General features: G+C 41.7%; 1 protein-coding gene across 1 annotated transcript; it reads right to left on the reverse strand.

Moving 5' to 3' along the window:
- Positions 1-15101: 15101 nt before the first annotated feature.
- LOC306973960 (transmembrane protein 74-like) lies at positions 15102-16185 on the reverse strand. The gene has a single exon (XM_079571059.1). The coding sequence runs from the start codon at positions 16127-16129 to the stop codon at positions 15431-15433; it is 699 nt and encodes a 232-aa protein (XP_079427185.1). The 5' UTR covers positions 16130-16185; the 3' UTR covers positions 15102-15430.
- Between the last annotated feature and the right edge of the window lie 2864 nt (positions 16186-19049).

Raw genomic sequence — 19049 nt, forward strand, 5'->3', positions numbered from 1 at the left:
TGCGTTTCTCCCATAATCCACATCTGCATCCTTCTCCCGCTCTCACAGAAAGAGCGGCTCTGATGACCATCATTTTTTAAGATTTCAACATTAATAATTGAAAACACCTTAGGATAGGAGCACTTCGACGACCGCGCAGTAAAGTCGAAGTGCTCTGAAGATGTTATTACGGCTTACAATATAGCACTCTTTTTATCCGCTTAGGAAATCGACATGTTTAATTTTGTGTGACTATACTTGGAAAATGTGGTAGAGCTTGGTCGCTTCTAACTTCACCCCCGTTTGGCCCCATAGAGGAGAGGAGGAGAGGCTAAATGCTAACAACATGTTAGGTCTTTTTGCGTGACTGAGCGCACGCACAAAGACCAGACAGGTACACATCAATTCGTCTAAGCTCAGGTAAGAACATATCTCACTATGGAAAAACTGTGGCTTGTTCCTTTAAGAATGAAGCTATACATTGCACTTGAGTATGGAAAAGAGTCCTGTCGAACAGTTGAGGGATATGTCAGGGAGGGAGGGAAAAAGGCAAAAAAAAATAGATTTGATTTAAAAGTCGTGTTGGTCAAATTGATTCATATTTTCATAAAATCGATTTATTTGTTTTTTTGTTTTTTTTTACCTCTCTGTCCTCTGCTCAGAGAAAGAAGGTCCTGATGCACAAATGTGTCAAGAAGAACAAAGCCCACCTTCAGGATTTTTTGTTGTTTTATTAGCTCAATCCAAATACAGAATAAATAATTTGGATGTTACACAATCTTTGTGGCACACTGCTCAGTGTCTTTTCAGTTAGAGAAAGGTTTTCATAAAATACAATAAATATATATATATATATTTGAAATATATTTACAGTTCGCAGTATTTTGATTTAAATGGGGGGGGGGGGGGGGGATCTAATGGAATGGTAAATCAAGAGCAAGTTCAGGTTACTCTTCAGTGTCAAGTTCTTTAACTCTGTCAAATAGATAATAGATAATCAATAAAGGAAGTTATGACACTCTCATATGTGGTTGGGTTTGTGAATAAACAAAAAGGTCTCCACATGCCACAGTGAACTGTCTTTGTTTTTGTCCTTGTTTATCTAAGTTGTTGTTGTAAACCATGGGCAACCAGAAATCCTGATAACACCACAATTTCACTCTGAAATGATTTAATCATTTCATAAATTCAGACTGATTAGGAGAGACATCTTGATAGTTTTATAACTGAACTGAAACCTTAATAAACCCACTGGTCTCTGCCTCAGTGACACTCATCCTCTTCAGCACAAACTAATAATTGGTTGAAAACGTCACTGTCGGCAGTTCCTCCATGGCTTTCTCCTGTAAACACGAAGCCTCGAAAACCACCTCAGCAGCAGAAATCTGACAGCGACAGAGAATCCGGGCGCTCTTTTTTGAACAGGTTTACAGATACTTAGATCTAAGCACAGAGACACCGCTGAGCTGCCGCGGAGACGTCAGCGAGCCCTTTTCACTTTTGATCTCTTCACAGTTTGCAGACGGCACATTTTTCTATTTGAATTGTGAGAAATGCAAGTACAATATCAGCCCCTCGCTTCGAATATCCTTTTAAATCTTGACTTCTGTGGCTTTCATTTGCACTGAATGAAAAAGATGAAGCATGTCTATGATTAACTGCAGTAACTCCCGGAAACCTGAAGGCCTTCATTTTGGCACTATTCACTTCACTCCCATGAAGCCTTTTTGTGGAGCATTTTGAGCACAAAGACCTTCCAAATCAAACTAGAAACGAAAACCGAAAGGCCCCGTTTTTACAGCTTCACTTTCTATTTCCAAAAATCACAGTTGAAAACACAATGCGAACTCCATCCGTGAATCTGGTAGACGGAATGAACGATAAAACAATCTCACATAGAGCAGAGTCTGTACAAATCTTCTCCGATGCTCTCACGATGCGCTGGAGGATCCTTGGACAGGAGGCAGTACTGGTGCCATGCCACACAGTGATGGAGCTGGTCAGGATGCTTTCTATCGTCCCTCTGTAGAAGTTGCACATAACGGACGCTGGGACTCTGGCTCTTCTCAACTTATGGAGAAAGTAGAGACACTGAGGACTTTTCTTGACCAGTGATGTAGTGTGCATGGTCCAGGAGAGCTTCTCTATGATGTGCACACCCAGGAACTTAGTGCTGGTCACCCTCTCCACAGCAGCACCGTTGATTGTTAGAGGAGCATGTTTCTGTATGAGTGGTCATCATGGCGCCTTTTCTTTCCATCACAGTGGTCTCTATAGCGCTCCAGGATCAGTTGTCCTGGAGCGCTATAGAGACCACTGTGATGGAAAGTAAAGGCGCCATGATGACCACTCATACACCTGCAAATGGCAACACACGAGGATAAAGTCGAGAGTAAACCAGAACAAGTCGACCATGGTTTACTGCCTTTCCCAATTCATTTGGAACAAAAAGACGCCTATAAGAAAGCTTTTTTTTTTACAAAGACCAAAGGAACTTGGTGGAATGGGACTGCCTCGCTTCAGATTCTACTATTGGTCGTGTAATATCCGATCTTTGTCTTTCTACTACTCCCAAAGCCAAAAGTCTTGAGTCTCTCATACTATAAAAACTTGGCATCAAATTAGAAAACATTTTAAATAAGACCATGAGTTCAGACCAACTCTTCGTGAAGTTGCTTTTTCTTAGTGGAAAGTCAAAGGAACACATTCGATACATGATTGAAAATGTGTTGTGTGCATCTTTTTTTTCTCATTTTTGTCACATTATTGTCACAATTTGTATTTTCTTTTGGCCACATTATAGTCACATTTGTGTCACTTTTTGTCACTCTTTGTCACATTATTGTCACATATTTGTCACACATTTTTCTTTTTTTTCCTTTTTTTTGGTCACTTTTTCATCATGTTTGCATCTTTTGATCAGTTACATCAGAAATATATAATTGGTAATGCAGATTCCCATCTTCTCCTCATCAGCCTCCCAGCTCAAACATGAATACTATACTTCTATAAGATCCGTTGAAAAAAGGTCCAGTTTCTAAAATATGTAATAAATGTACTGGACATGGAATATTTGCCTTCACTTGATCACCTGCATCTCAACGTCCACTCATCTTCAATCTGTGCTCGTCATGGGCTGATCCAATAATCAAAGTTCTGCACAGGCTACACCTTTCCAAAGCACGACTTTCCAAAATGCCCATGGGCTGAACACAGCTTGTGACCCGTGTGGCACAGGAACAGGCTTCACTGGCTCACACTTTTTGGAACTGTCCCAACATAACAGCTTACTGGACTTTTTAATTGATGTCTGATGTTTGTTTACACAGCTACACCCTGACCCTGTGCTTTATAAACAGTAACGGCAAATCTTAACAAAAACGGTTATTAAATTTGTTTCAGTGATATCGAGAAGACTGATGTTACGAAATAAAGGTTTACTGTTTCATTTATCGCAACAGGCAGTGAAGTCCAACAGACGCCATTACGAGGATTGGTGGGTAAATCCTTCAGAAAAGTTGTCTCTTCCTTGTCTAAAGTGTCGGGTTGAGATGTGTCTGAAAGTAAAGTTGTACCGTGGAGATTTTTTTCAGCTCTGAAAACCATTTGAGCGACATGTGGGGAGTCTGGATCTGTCAGTTTGAGGGGATGTTTTTTTCTTTTCTTCAAGACGTCTGCGCTGCTGAATCCAAAAAGAAAAAAAAAAATAGTTGGTCGGCTAAATGACGTGAGGTTGACTCTGGTCCAACTTTCATTTCCTGTGTCCGCTGTGTCCCCGCGGCTGAGGGCTCTGTGTTGTTGCTACGCGACCATCACAATCATTATCGAGGACGTCATTAACTTAAGGCGATAGTTCACACGAGGAGGTCTGATTTATCAACGCGCAGACGGCAGGAGAGGGACGTTTTACATCTGTGAGTCAGGGAGAGAGTGACGAAAAGTGACTTAAGGACAAATGAAGGAATTAAAGGAACGGGCACCGTTTTTCCAGACTGAGATATGTTCTTACCTGAGCTTAGACGAGTTGATACGAGTTGTGTGCCCATAGAAGAGTGTGGTAGCTTCTAACTCCACCCCGTTTGGAGCTATAGGAATATATTGGGAGAGGCCAAATGCTAACAACATCTTTGGTCTTTGTGCGTTTCTGAGGGCACGCACAAAGACCAGACAGGTACGCATCAACTCGTCTAAGCTCAGGTAAGAACATATCTCAGTATGTAAAAACGGTGGCCTGTTCCTTTAACCCTTTAACCGTAACTGAGCATATTTTCTCCAGATCAGTTTCCCCAAATCTAAAAGCTTATTGACTCATAACCATAGATTGTATATATAAATGGAGCTTCTGCTCACTCCTCCCCGTTTACCATAATGACCACGGTCGTGGGGGAATTCATGGCGGATTCACAGACTCCCCCTTCCCAGCTCTGATGAAGCATGTTCCTAAAAAGGGCATAAGGGCGGGATCTTCACTGTAGACTCGGCCCTTGCGTGACGTGTAGCTCGCGCTGCTTCAATGCTAACAGTCCGACCCTCATTAAGTACGAGATTTCTAAAATTCTTCTTACGAAAACCAGCCTGATTTCTTAAATTGTGACTAGCCCAGCGTTATCTCAGGAGGATTATCTAGCATAGTCTAGTGTTGCAAAAATTGAAACCAGGCGTTAAAGTTGTTTTTAAGGTGTCTAAACTCCAATGCTTTTCAATGGGGAACTAGCAGCGATATGGAGGTACTACAGCAATGGCGGCCCCCAGTGTTGTGGTCATAAAGCAGAGCAGCCAGCGGCCATTGCTCATAACACCTATAACGCCTCATTTGAAAGCTACGGCCTACGAAACTTACCTCTTTCTTGTTTTTGTTGTCAAGTTGTGGTCGTTTTTTGTTGCATTGTTGTAATTTTCCGTTGCATTTTGTAAGAGTTTTGCCATGTTTTGGTTGCTTGTTGCATTTTGGTTTTGCATTTTTGTTACAACCGCATTGCTGTTTTTTTTTTGCATTTTTGTCCGCATTTTCCTTTAAAGGAATAGACCACCATTTTTACATACTGAGATATGTTCTTACCTTAGCTTAGACGAGTTCATTTGTACCTGTCTGGTCTTCACGCGTGCCCTTAGTCACGTAGGCTAAACACAGCGCAGACGGCGTTAGCATTTAGCCTGTCCTCCTCTCCTCTATAGCTCCAAACGAGGTCAAGATAGAAGCTAACAAGCTCTTCCATGTTTTCCCTATTTAAATATGGTTACGTGAAGTGTTACACTACAAAGTATAATTACACAAAATTAAACAATGTGGATTTTCTAAGCAGATAAAAAGGACATTTGCACAGTAAAGTGAAGATATTACTGAGCGGATGTCGAACTACGCCTGGTATTATTACGCCTTACAATATAGTTCCCCTTTTTATCCGCTTAGAAAATCCACATTGTTTAATTTTGTGTAATTATACTTTGTAGTGTAACACTTCACGTAACCATATTTAAATAGGGAAAACATGGAAGAGCTTGGTAGCTTCTATGTTCACCTCTTCAGCTATAGAGGAGAGGATGAGAGGCTAAATGCTAACGCCGTCTGTGCTGTGTTTACGTGACTGAAGGCACGCGTGAAGACCAGACAGGTACAAATGAACTCGTCTAAGCTCAGGTAAGAACATATCTCAGAATGTAAAAACGGTGGCCTATTCCTTTAAGTGTAATGTACATGTGATGAAGCCATGAAAACGCATGACAACAAACACGAGGAAAGAGCTTAGGTCTTAGCTTTCAAATGTGGCGTTGCACTTGCCTATAGGCCAGGGTTGGGCAATACATTTTCACTATAGGGGCCACATAAGAAGACTGATTTGAGTCGGAGGGCCGCACCAATAATAACTCTGACTTATTCTACCTTGGACATGATACTACATTGTGTATTTTGAAGAGCTGATACTGGTATTTAGGACTATCCATTATTGTATATATTTAGCCATGTCAAGCCAAGTAAACCAGGAGTCAGGACTAAGACCAACTCAGGCCTAAACCATGTAAACCAGGCCAAAAACCCAAACTTTGTTTTTCATTATTTGCATTCATTGTTATTAAGATCTGATTTAACAAGTTAATTTCCCCATTCTGAGATCAATAAAGGATTATCTTATCTTAAAACAAGTCTGCTGCAGAACTAAACAAGACAAAGGAATAAGGTCGCCAAGACCTCAGTGATCCCCAAACAACACGCCGGCCCTACAACTGTGGCCGGGGCACCTGTCTGTGTCTACACTTCATGGCAAAAACAAAACAAAAAAACATCACTTTGTGGAAAATTACCAACAGGCTATGTTAAGGTGGGAGTTAAAAGGTTAATTAGCATAATGTTTATATTCATTTCAAATCTGTATTGATGTAGTCTGTTTTTATCTCTTTATTATTATTTTCTTATTCTAGTTTAAAGAGCTGAGTGACGATATTAGCTCGTAAAATGCTGTCACCGACTTCAAAGCAAATGCACAAAGTGAAGTGTCGACTTGGGTGAAAGTGTCTGAATGTAAATGTAAAGATCAAAGTGAAATCCTGTGATGAAATATGCAGCCGGTGTAACTTTATCATCAAAAAACGTGGACAAAAATAGCTCCGCCAATAGAGGTCAGCAAAGGATTCTTAATTTCTATGAGCATTTACCCCTGAACCTCATCCACTCAATTGATTTTTGATTTTTTATTATTATTATCAAATTCAAGTATTTAGACAATGTGCATGCTCAAGTGTCTGCGTAGTAGGGGAGACCGGGTATGGTTGTAACACTTTTTGCTTCAACACCTGTAACTCACTGAATTATTGAGCCACATGACGGGGTAAATTGTAACAGTTAAACAAAAGAGGCAAAAACAGAGGCCACGTCATGTGATATGTTTCAGAAAGAGGTTTAGTGAAATAAAAGAACAGTCTCTCTCTCTAACCTGTCATGCTTAACCTCAGGTGGAGTCAGTCCTTAAGTCAAATATTCAGCCAACACTTCCTCCTGCACCTCAGAGAAAACCTGATGATTTGTTGATGCTCCAATAACCTACACTGGGATGATCACTGACTGGACCCATGTTCTCTCAGCCTCTGTACTGCAACACACAGTATCTGCAACTGGTCTGACTGACTTGCCCTTATTTGTGACCTCATCAGATGCTTTTTTTAAACCATTTGAAGGCACCTCCGTCAGTCTTTCTTTTCCACTGCCTCAGCTTTCTGTAAAAGTATTAAAATCAAGAAAGTGTCATTAGTTGTCTGTAAGGGGATGGTTGTGTTACAACCCCCACCCCTGTCAGCCATTGTTAAGCTGTATTAGCATAATGGTTTGAGATTAGCGGGAGAAATGTGCATCATTCGAGAAACTAGAGTTTAATCTAATATAAGTCATATGGTTTTATGTGTGTAAGCACTAAACAAAATATAGTCTAGGTCAAAAAAATTACTTTATTACCTCAAAATCAATGTTTTCTCTATAGAATCTGCATGAACATGTTTACAACCTTTACAACCACCATGTGTGATCAGGGAGAAAGTGGGTAAACACTGATCTGTTCACTTGACTCCTGTCTTACCCCTGAGTGGTGGAATTGGTGGTGTTACAACTCTCCCCATATTACAACCATACCCGGTCTCCTCTACTTCTGTCAATCATTGTAGCCGCTGGGGACAGAGAAAGAAACTTAAAGTTAATACTTTTTAATGTGTATCATTGTTATATAAGGGGCCTCCCTATTAAAAACAGACACCTGAACAACCACAATAAGTAGGACATGAGAAAAACATTGTTTGTTTTTTCATTATTCATTATTCGAGACACAGAGAAATCAACGTCATCATTAAAGGTGCATTATGCAACTTTTTGTGTGTATTTGCTTGGTGGTGGCCCATCGGCTGTATGAGTGGTCAGCATGGCACTTTTACTTTCCATCACAGTGTTTTCTATAGGACGCTCCAGGATCAATCTTTTTGTCTGTTTTAGAGTGAAGATTATTCCTTTGGTGAAGCCTAGCTTAAATTAGACACAATGATCAATAAACTTTTGATCTCACAACAATTTAAAAGTGCTGCAATCCTTCTGCCTCTCTATGCATTGCCAGGACCCCACAACTCACGATAAATATGTCAGAAAACCCTGCGACCATACAATATTGTGTCCACCAGTAATCGAGAACCGCTAGTGTAATGTAAATACTATGACTCTATTGTACAGTTAATGGTCGATATAAAAGAAAAGATAATTTGATCTCATGCACGTCTACATTCAGCCCTCACTAATAGGTTCTAATGAACCCATAAGAACATAAAGTGATGATACAAAACATTACCGCCTCCATCAGTAACACATAGAAGAACAGAGTATTTCAAATTATAAACAGCACTAGCAATTACCTCCAGGCCACCACATATGTTTCTTAGCAACTAGAAAGTTTGCTGGGCCAACTTTTTCAGCCGTTGGTATTTTTTGGACCTTATGAAACAGCCTCGACTTGAATACGAATGGATTTAGGCAATGAATTTTGAATCGTCTGCTGTAGAATGCTTGGTTCAATGTTAAGGTCAGCGCCTTGTTCTGTAGTTTGTTAGATATAATAAATATGGAGCTTAATATATAGCCACGATAATCTATATTTATTTATTTTCAAAATGAATGCCCTTTCAGGTGTTGCTTAAACTTAAAATCCTCCCGTTTGATGAATTGTCCGACATCACCTAAAACCATAGATACAGACGGCATCTCGTCATAGAAGGGGGCGTGGCTTCGCCGAGGGGGAAAATAGAATCTTATTTTTTCACTCTTTTCAGCCATTTTCTGGTGAAATATGAACTTATTTATCACACATATATAGAGTCAAGTGTAAATTGGGCCCATATGGATATTTTCTCACAGCGGATTGTTCAGTAGAAGTGAAAAAAAAAAAACATCAGTTGTAGCAAGCGCTAGCTAACCTTTTAGCATTAGCCCAATGCTAACATGAAGCATCAAGTTAGCATTCTCCGTTATTTATATATTTATGGGCTGTTGAACCACTTTGCTCCTCCCCATGTCTTTGTATCTTTATTTAGTATGAAACTATATTCATAATTCAGCGTTTGTTAAAGTAGTTTTTGAATAATTAGAGAAAGTTAAGATTTTTCTCCAAATTGTTTTCCCCCTTAACTGTTTTCAAACATGACCATATATGGGCGATTCCAGAGATGCCGTCTGTGTCTATGACCATCTCTTGCAAGTGCCCCTCACTGAAATATGTCAGACTGCTGATCGCGTTTGAAAAGGAGCGTCAAGGGCTCTTCACTCAAACAGTTGTTAAAAGGCTGTGAGTGTTTGTGTCACTGTTTTCAGCGCCATCCCACGAGTAATTAAACCAGACCAATTCTCCAGGAGAGCGGATCCCATGGGCTCCCGCAATCCTCTCCGCGCATCTGTCGACAAACAAACCCCACTAGATTTGCCGTGAACTGTCTGTGCCCTCGACAACAAAGAATAACTCTCGAACAACACAGTGTGGCAGGGCCTACATAGAGTTTGAATTCGCTCCATTAGCTAAAAACAGGATTAAAAGAGGGAGAAACTTCATGAACAGCTCCCTGAGATGCATTTACCGATAAAGCGCTAAATAGTGAGTACAAGCAATAAAACAACATGTGCTTTATGTGGGCGCCGGATTAAAAGTCTAGTATAAGAGAATGTGTGTTATTCAGACACTCAAATCGCTCATAGTTTTCCATGTCCTCATTTTGACTTCTTTAACAGGTCATGCCATACCCTGCTGGAACCGCCATTTTAACGTGGTGGAGGGGTTTAATCCTGGGGGCTCTGTTGTCGGGGCTTCGTGCCCCTGGTAGGGTCTCCCATGTCAAACTGGTCCTAGGTGTGACGGGTCAGACAAAGAGCGGTTCAGAAGCCCCTTATGAAAGACCAGAACCATGAGGCCGTCCTCCTGTGGACCCACCACCTGCAGGAGGAGCCATTGGGGGCTGGTGCAATGTGAGACCCAGCAACGGACAAGTGGAAGAAGATGGATGGATGGATGGATGGATGGATGGATGGATGGATGGATGGATGGAAGGTCATGCCGTATCTCTCTATACTGCTGCTTGAAGTTGGATGTGGTTTTCTTGGGTTTTCCTTTATTTGCAGTGCACTTTTTCAGTTAAGTGGACAGATATAAGGGTGGAACATCTATTATAAAACACCGGTGCACCTTTGTTCTCCCTCTCATGCACTCTCTCCGTTGGTGTTGTCCAGGTCAGTCTCCAGCTGCAGCAGCTCACATGCATACATACACATTTAAAGAGCACAAATGAAATGGTAAAATGGGATTGCTAAATTGTAAAGAGACAAACATTTGGCCCATGGAGAGATGATTGTGTATTATTTTTGCCTGCTCCCTCTCTCCGTTGGTGTTGTCCTGAGTCGTCCAGGCTGTCTCAAGAATTGTCGGCTCCTCTGCACGGAAAAACTGGGGCATGCTGGGGACCCTGCTGACCCATGCCTGGACCCCCAAATCAAACTGAACCTTCATCTCCCTATAAACTACCACAGTTGAACCGTCAGAGAACTGCCTGCACCTCCCATATCATTTTAATTACTTATTACCATCTACCATTTCTAAAAATAAAACAAATCTTTCCACAGGTTCTGATGATCAAAACCTAGGGGGAGTTACACATGCACAGTTGAAGTCTGAATCTCTGCTTTTATCCATATAAGGAAGGAAAATGTATTATCCATGCTTAAGCGTCTAAGCGTTTTTAATTTATTTTAGCTGGATTAACATGTTCACTGGTTGGTATTTCTCAAACCTTTTCTAGTCATTCAATGATTCATTCACTTATAACAACACAAGGTAGAACTCGGCCCAGATTATGTGAACTATGTTTAAATCAGATAAAGTACTATAACTTAACTCAACTAGCCGTAGCTGTTTATGAGGGTGAAACTTAAATACAAATCTAGTGTTTGTTAGGTTGTTTTAAGGCTCGATCTTTGCCATCAGATCCCTACATTAAGTGCACATTTTTAATTTGTATTTGTTTTTTTAATCCTGTATTGGAAAAAATACTGCATTCATTGTAGCAAATGGTCAGAAGGTAAATCCAATATATTTAATTTAAAAAGAATATTGGTTGAAATAGCATTTATTAAAATCCCCACTTGGTTCACAAAAACTCTAGATCGGACATGACACTCGCTGACGTGCCAAACATGGCGGCCATTTGCAAAAAACAGGAGCAACATTTTCATCGATTCAACGGCAGACTGTGAGATCACTGTTTGTGATTGGTGATCTATGTTTCTCTGTCAGGATCAGGTCTTTCTTTGAAATGTTTTTAGTCGTGTTTTTAGCCTAATTTGCATTGTTTTCTCCATTCATTCCCAGGGTTCAGTGGTTAAATTCATTGTATTACGGTTCCATGTTGAATAAATATTGGTCATGTGTTAAAAAGTAGAGAAATATGTTTTAAAGTTGGAAAGAAATGCTTTATTTGATGTACACAGAAGTGAATGATTTGACGTGTTTGACAGATGAACATGTAGCGTAGGTGTATGCATACTGTGAAACTGGAACAACATATTGAAAAACTGTAAAAACGCTCTACTTTCCTGATGTGACATAAGGTCAGTCACAATGCTCAAAGAGTCATGAAATAACAAAAAAGAGATAGAAAGAGAATGAAGGAATAAGTGGTGTTTCCATTTGATCACATTGCACTGAGTTAGAAGGGCCAGTCACAAGATGGCCGCCAGGATTGCCATCCGTTCCCACGTACATGTCCTATCTAGAGTTTAATGAAAGAGCTTTGGATTGAGGTTCATCCACGAATCCAAAAAAGGGCTGGCAGTTTGAATTCAGCTCCAATCGCTGTATACTGTCATTGTGTCTTTGAGCAAGACACTTCACTTCTCTAAACCCTTCCCTGGGTGTGATCACTTTTTAAAAATCATGATATTTCTGGTAAATTATTTGGAAAGACTACGCTATGCCAGATGGCAAACTAGGCATTGGGATTTCACATTCTTTTAATGCCTCAGTCCAGTTGGAAGCAATTGGAGTCTGGAGACTGGGTACAAACACATTGGCAAAGTACAAACCTGGCTTTCATAGCGGTAACTGAAAAACATTTTTGCAACAGCTACAAGAGCCGAGGAAACGTTTCAAATTATATCCTCATTAATTTGGCCTATCAAGACAAAATGATGCACAGCAGACCCTAAGAATGTTATCAGAGGTGGGAAGGACATTTGGTTTCTCGATAAATGTATATAAGGTGATAATTTAAAGCTATCACCTCAAAGCTCATGTCATTGTTTTTTTAGAGCCGGATTTCAATTCCATCATAAATCATGCCACTTTATGTTTACACTGCAAGAACAAGCACGGTATTTGATTTTGTTACTAAAAGTACAGTTACTGCAGGTCAAATATTACTCCAATGAAAGTATAAGTTGCTTAGTGAAATGATTCAGGGCATATTTGCTTATTCACATCACATTTAAATACAAATCATTTCAAATACGTGCTGTGAATGAAATGAAATGAAATCGACTGGTCATGGAGTCAAGTCAAGTCGAGCCATAGCTTTTGTCAAGTCAAGTCAAGTCCTGCTTTAGCCGGCAAGTCATCTGAAGTCGCAAACGTCAGGGTAATTCTTCTTTTCAAAATATGTCAAATCCAGAAAAACAGAAAAAAGTGAGTGCATCAGTAGGTCCAAAAAAGTAGGCGCAGGTGCTCTTCAGAGATCAGGTATAAAACTTGATAAAAAGTCCTTTATTGAACTTTTCATTAAGTCAATAAAGGACTTAACAACACGACTAAAAACAATGTTGACAATAAGGGCCTACTTTTAAACATGAGTTGCTTTTCCCTAAACTCTGAAAGATAAATATGAAATAATATTTCTAATTGTGTTAGTTTCTGGCATTTTGTGGTTCCCCTGTAATGCCCCAGCACCTGCATACTCGGATTCGCCCCTGCTTAAAGTAGATTTAGCAAAGCCCACTGGGCCTGTGTGGCTGCAGAACATTTGCTACTAAATGCTGTAACTTTCGTGAGAACGCCTTAAAACACCGAAAAGCCCCAAGATTTCGTTCATTAATCGGGCTCTTACACATCGTCGTTCTTGAGGCTGCGCACTGGCTTCAGTCATTGTTTCGAATGTTTTCCTGTCCTTAATAATGTCTATGTTAAAAAGCATGTGGCGAATTACCATAATGTAAACATTCATTTACGCAATGAATCCTGATCTTTCAACAGTTTCACTCAAATAAATATTAACTATAAAGTCACAGCAAGTCATTGAGAGTCATTGGCCTCAAGCCCAAGTTAAGTCTATTTAGAGCTTTGGTCAAGTAAGTCTCAAGTCCCGACAATTGCGACTCAAGTCTGACTCGAGTCTCCCACCTCTTTCACCTTTTACTTGAGTGGAGTAGAAAGTATTATATTTCTATTTTCAATGTAGTGGAGTAAACGTAATGCACATTTCGACAACTCAAGTCGCACAGATCCTTAAAACCTCTACTGTACTGAAGTGAATTTACTTTGTTACAGGAAGAGACTGACCAGTATAGGACGAGTGGGTTAAGTTTCTATATCTGAGCAAAGAGCTTCATTATTTCTTCATTTTTATTGGTATTTGTTCATGTATTCAATGTGAACATAGCAATAACATCGGACGAGCCATCAAGTGATATGTGCTCATTTTCAACACCTTTCCATTGGGGGCTTTTCGGTTACAGCAATTAATAAAACGAGACAAGGTACATTTGGGAACAACTCTGGCCCGATTTTAGCCACTGTTGAAGCACAATATGTCGATCTCTCTTCTAAAACTAGGAAATCATCACAGGGACGATTTGACTTTTACAACCATAAAACCCAGCCCGAATCAAACGTTGAATTTCTTGTGCCTATTCTAAGAGTTGGAACTCTTTTAAGGTGAAATATCAGGCTTCTCTCTATATTTTGTCTGGATTACGTTACTTAAAGGGGCTAGATGCAAGTTTGCCATTTTATACTCACTACTGCCACCTCAGGTCATACGTGTAACTGCACCTTCTATATTAAGCTTGTGCATGACATCACTTTAGACCCGAAGTAACAGCTTTTTGAGTGACAGTGCAGGATTTTAGAGGCAGTTGTGGTGAACAGGTCTGAGCTCATTCTACACATTAGTACATTGTTTGAACATGTAGGTGGAGGAAAATACAAAATTTTAACATTTTTAAACTCCGTATTGTCCCTTTAAAGCCACACAGTGTAGAATTTTACCCAATAAATAATATTCAAATACAAGCATTTATTTCATGACAGATATTTCCATCATTGAAAAATAACTCATAAATGTACAAACAAACATGTGCCTTTGCTGTGAGCGGCTCAGCTCTGCTAAGACATGACTGTAACTTTACAGGGAGTGGGTACGTCTCCAGCTCGTCTCCATGGAGATGGTGAATAAAGTCAGCAGAATTTTAAACAAGTCCTTCCAAATCCAGTCTTTGATCACCCACTGCCAAATAACCTTTTCTGTGTTGAGCTTCTTATTGGGAACATCTTTTAAATGTTGCGCAGTGACTTGACTTGCACCCTCAAAACAGAATGTAGCAAGAACAACCTTTCAAACCTTTCCCACCACTTTATAAAATATTTGATCTTCAATCTACCACCAGGCCAAAATCAAGACACTCAGGACAAAACTGGAGTAAAAACACTGGATGTCGACCATATAAACAACGTAATGATGACCCAGCATCACCTGAAAAAGTCCAAGTACCACAGCTTGAGAACCACCACCTTGCTTGGCAATTTTAACCACAAGAAGCTACTTTTCATGGCTACAGTAACCTCTTAGTCCCCGCCTTAACCAAGTGCCTTTTCTACAGCTCAGCTTCAATATAGTAAAAGATGAGTGGGTCCCATTCAATGTCAGCAAAGTTCCTCGCCCATTGGCTTCACCCAAATCTAAAAGCTTCTCGACTGGAGCTTACAGGCTATGGGCCAGAGTATAACGCCTCATTTGAAAGCTAAGACCGACTAGACTGATAAGCTTCTTCCTCGTTGTTGCTTGCAAAGTAATTGACAAAAATAATGTGATAACAATGAGACAAAAAAGCTGTAAAAAACATGATAAACAAAAACAAGGTAGAAGCTTAGATGAGTTTTGCAGGTCTTAGCTTTCAAATGGAGTGTTACCCTGGCCTATAGTCTGGGGGCTTCGGTATGAGGCTTTTAGGTTTGGGTCAAACTGTAGAAAAATGTGCTTGATTAAGGCGGGGTTAAATAACTGGGTGACTTCTCGCGCATCAGTGATTTTGATTCCATTTTACTTTAAAGAAACCGCCTCTGGAAAACAGTCGACCCACCTCTGATTGAGACACAGCCTAAACTACATCAAAGCTTTTAAGAACAGCACCAAAAGCCTCCATAAGCTCACTCTCACAGTCCGTGTCCATTATGAATCAGCTGAGCATCTCCAAATCCTCCTCCGCAAACGGTGATTCCCGCGTGGGGCTGCCGTCCGCTTTGAAACCGATCGAGCCGTACAACTTGGCGGCGTGCTTGGAATACGCGAACGCTCTCCGCCTCATCATCTCGCCCTTGTACATCGATATCATGAGCAGCGTGGACAGGAGCACGCCCCCTAGCGTCAGCAGGCACAGCCCCGCGATTACGCACCGGTCCAAATGCGCTCCGACGCGGGCTCTCTCGCGCTCCAGCCGCTCCATCTCGCGGGCCGAAACGCTGTCGGGGTCCACCCTCACGTCCCGGGGCACAGTGTAGGAAATAGCCACTAAGGAGATGCCAGTCAATAAGCACGTGACCGCGATGATGAAGCCGTAGTCCACTGATTTCCCATCGGAGTCCAAGTCTTCCTCGGAGAGTTGATAAAGCTCCGGGATGGCGTCTTGCGTCGTGTCCTCGTCGTCAAAGTAACACTCGCTGGACGTGGTTTCGCTCAGTCCACGTGTCTCCGTGCAAGTCCCAAGAAGTCCATCGTCAACTCCCTCTCCGTGCCTTCGCTGCTGCTGCTGGTGGTGGTGGTGGTGGTGGTGGCACACGAAGCATGTCTCGCATTGGGGTCCCGGGTGCGCGCTGCCGCCGGGAGCCAAAGCCGACGCTCCTCTCGTCTCAATTTGGTCATAGTAAAACAGTTCCATTTGAAGCGATGCGCAGTGTTCAATCCCAACACAAGTCCGTCAGTGGATAACAAGCGTTTAAAGAGGGGGTATTATGCTTTTTTCAGCCACATAGCACCAGTCTATATCACACTACAATGATGACGAGACCGTCTGTTGGTCTGTAAATGCAGTGAATTAGAATAACTGCCTTGTATAAAATTGCTCTTTCAAAATGGTGGTAGTGAATGTCTTGAAATAGGCCTCTGTCTCTTTAAGAACCTCTGACCTTTTCCGACACGCCCCCTCCACACGCTGTCTGTGGCATCACAACAAACACTACGCTCGTTGTCTCAACTGTATTGAAACTACGATCGGTGCATTTTACTTTTTATTGTTGGAAAGGACCTACTGTTTATCACTTTGTGAACAATGGCCACACAGGATATTATTTGGAGACAAACCTTCCACACCGGACGCTTGGAAGGGGCTCTTGCCTGAAAAATAACTGCTGTTTGGAGGCTCTCTCTTTGCATCTGCCATGCCCTATGGATCTCTAACTATACCCCCATGGACGACACCAGGATCTGCAGGAGCCCATACGATTCAAAGACGGACATTATCTGTGCAGGTGGACAGTGGTTTTTCGAGGTTACCCGTTAGCTTGTTATAATCGACTACAGCTCATTGTTGATGAAAAGTCTGTAATAAACCACAAATGTGTAAAGCCAGGCTCATTGTGTGATCATCGTAAAGGCTGCTTCGAGTAGTTGCTGCTTTATTGACGTTATTTGTGCATAATATGCTGCCTGTTTTCAATGAATGTTGTGAAGGTGAAGGTTGTTAGCTTGTCGCGGCTAATAGTGCCTTAGCTCCGGGAGAAACCACTCGGCTACGACTCACTGTAGATGAAATGTGAGCAATAAACCACAAAATCAACAAGCCAGGCTCCGTGTGTGGTCATCATAAAGGCTGCTTCAAGCAGTTGCCTGTTTTAGTGACGTTTTCAATGCATAATATGCTGCTTGTATTCAGTGAATTTTCCCGTTAGCTTGTCGCGGCTAGCTTGTTAGCTCCGGGAGAAAGCCACTCGGCTATGACCCATTGTAGATGAAATGTGAGCAATAAACTTCCAAATCAACAAGCCAGGCTCCGTGTGTGATCATTGTTAAACGGTTCTTCATGTGTGTGGTGGTTTTATTGACTTTATGTGTGCATATTTCTCGTTTTCACGTGATGACTCGAGGTTTAGCTTAGCATTAGCTTTCTCCGGAGGCTCTGTCCATCATCAAGGCCCAGCGCAGAACCAGACACTGAAATAAGTGTTCTTGTCACCGGTTTTAATCCTGGGTGTTTAGGTAACAGAAACACTGATGTGTGTCTTTGTAAAAGTCTGCTGTGGCTCCGGTTCACAACACATGAAGCTAATCCTCCATGATGACTCTGTTTACATCTTAGGGCTAGACACTGCGGGGAGGGGGTTCTGCTGAGGAGCAGTGGTTGGTTACTCGGCTGGTGACGAAAGGTCGGAGGCGTATCCTGGAGGTCGGAGGCGTTTCCTGAAGGAATCAGGCGTTTTATCCCTAAAATGGCTGCCATCGGAGTTTTTACAGATTACTCGAAAATACGTGAATGTGCTAAGGCAACACTTCAGGCATGTTTTTAATGAGGGAATGACTTAATAACATGATGTAAAGCTTGAAAAAGTCGATTTTGCATAATAGGCCCCCTTTAAAAGTGGCAAAAGCGAAAGGAGCGCCCCGTTTCCTCGCGTAATTTCGCCTGGAGTGCCAAAAAGATACCAACTCTCCGTGCTGTTCCCTTGTTAAAACTCTCTTCAAAATCTTGCCCCGGAGAGCGGAGACTCTGTAAAGCCGCGCGGTGCCCAAGCGAGTTTATATCCAGCATCAACAAAGCGGTAATAAAGAGCTTAAGATGTGGTTTCCTGCGTAAATGGATGGATGCGCATCATCACCACCGCGCTTTCCCCGTCTGCGGTGGCTCCACAGTCGCCGCCTCTCTCCGCCCCGACTGCCTCTGCTGCTCCGCGGGCAATTACAAGAGGGAGGTTCGCCAGACCCCGCCCAGAGACCGGGCTGGACGCGCTCGTTACGCGCTGTGACAGGGTCTGGTCCTCCTCAGTATCAGCTCAAGAGAGGGAGGGAGAGAGAGAGAGAGAGAGAAACTCAGCCTTATTAAATGAACAACACACAAACTGTTAGCCGACTGTGACTAGGATTTATGAATGGGGAACAAACAGGCCTCTATGGCAAGGTTGATTAAAAAGGGGTCGCGTCTGGTCTTTGAGTCATTGTTTCGCTATAGCTTCTTCTCTGGAGGAGGGAGGACGCTTGACATTGCATTTGTTTTCCTTTTTCAGCGTTTTATGTTAGTGTGGGCTGATTTCCAAACTTTCCTTCTGTTTGATCAAACCAGCAATATCTAAGAAGCCCTGTGGGGAATTGTGATATTGGACTTTACTATTTGACATCACAGACCAATACAATACAACCATTTACTTCTCCCCTATAAGACCTGGCTTGTAACTTTGCCAGGAGCGAGGACGTCTCCAGCTCGTTTCCATGGAGATGTTGACTAAAGGCAGCCAAATATGAGATTTTAATTGGCCGGGTCCTCGTCCAAGTCCAGTCTTTGATTACCCAGTGCAAAAACAGTATTTGCTGTGTCCGACTGTTCATTAGGAGCTTGTTCAGTGTAACAGTGTGCCTTAACCATAATCCCCACCTGAACCGAGAACATTTTCTCAAGCTTGGCTTTACCCAAATCTAAAAGCTTCAACAACACAAAAAGTGTCAAAATAGCAACAAAAATGAGGATGAAAACGCAACAACAACACAACAAAAAAGTGACAACAAAAACAGTTTTTAAAAAAAGTGACAAAAACGTGGCGACAACATGACAAAACAGCTACGATCACTTTTGTGGGTCTTAGCTTTTAAAT

This window comes from Gobius niger (assembly GCF_951799975.1).
Source record: "Gobius niger genome assembly, chromosome: 14".
Classification (NCBI taxonomy): domain Eukaryota; kingdom Metazoa; phylum Chordata; class Actinopteri; order Gobiiformes; family Gobiidae; genus Gobius; species Gobius niger.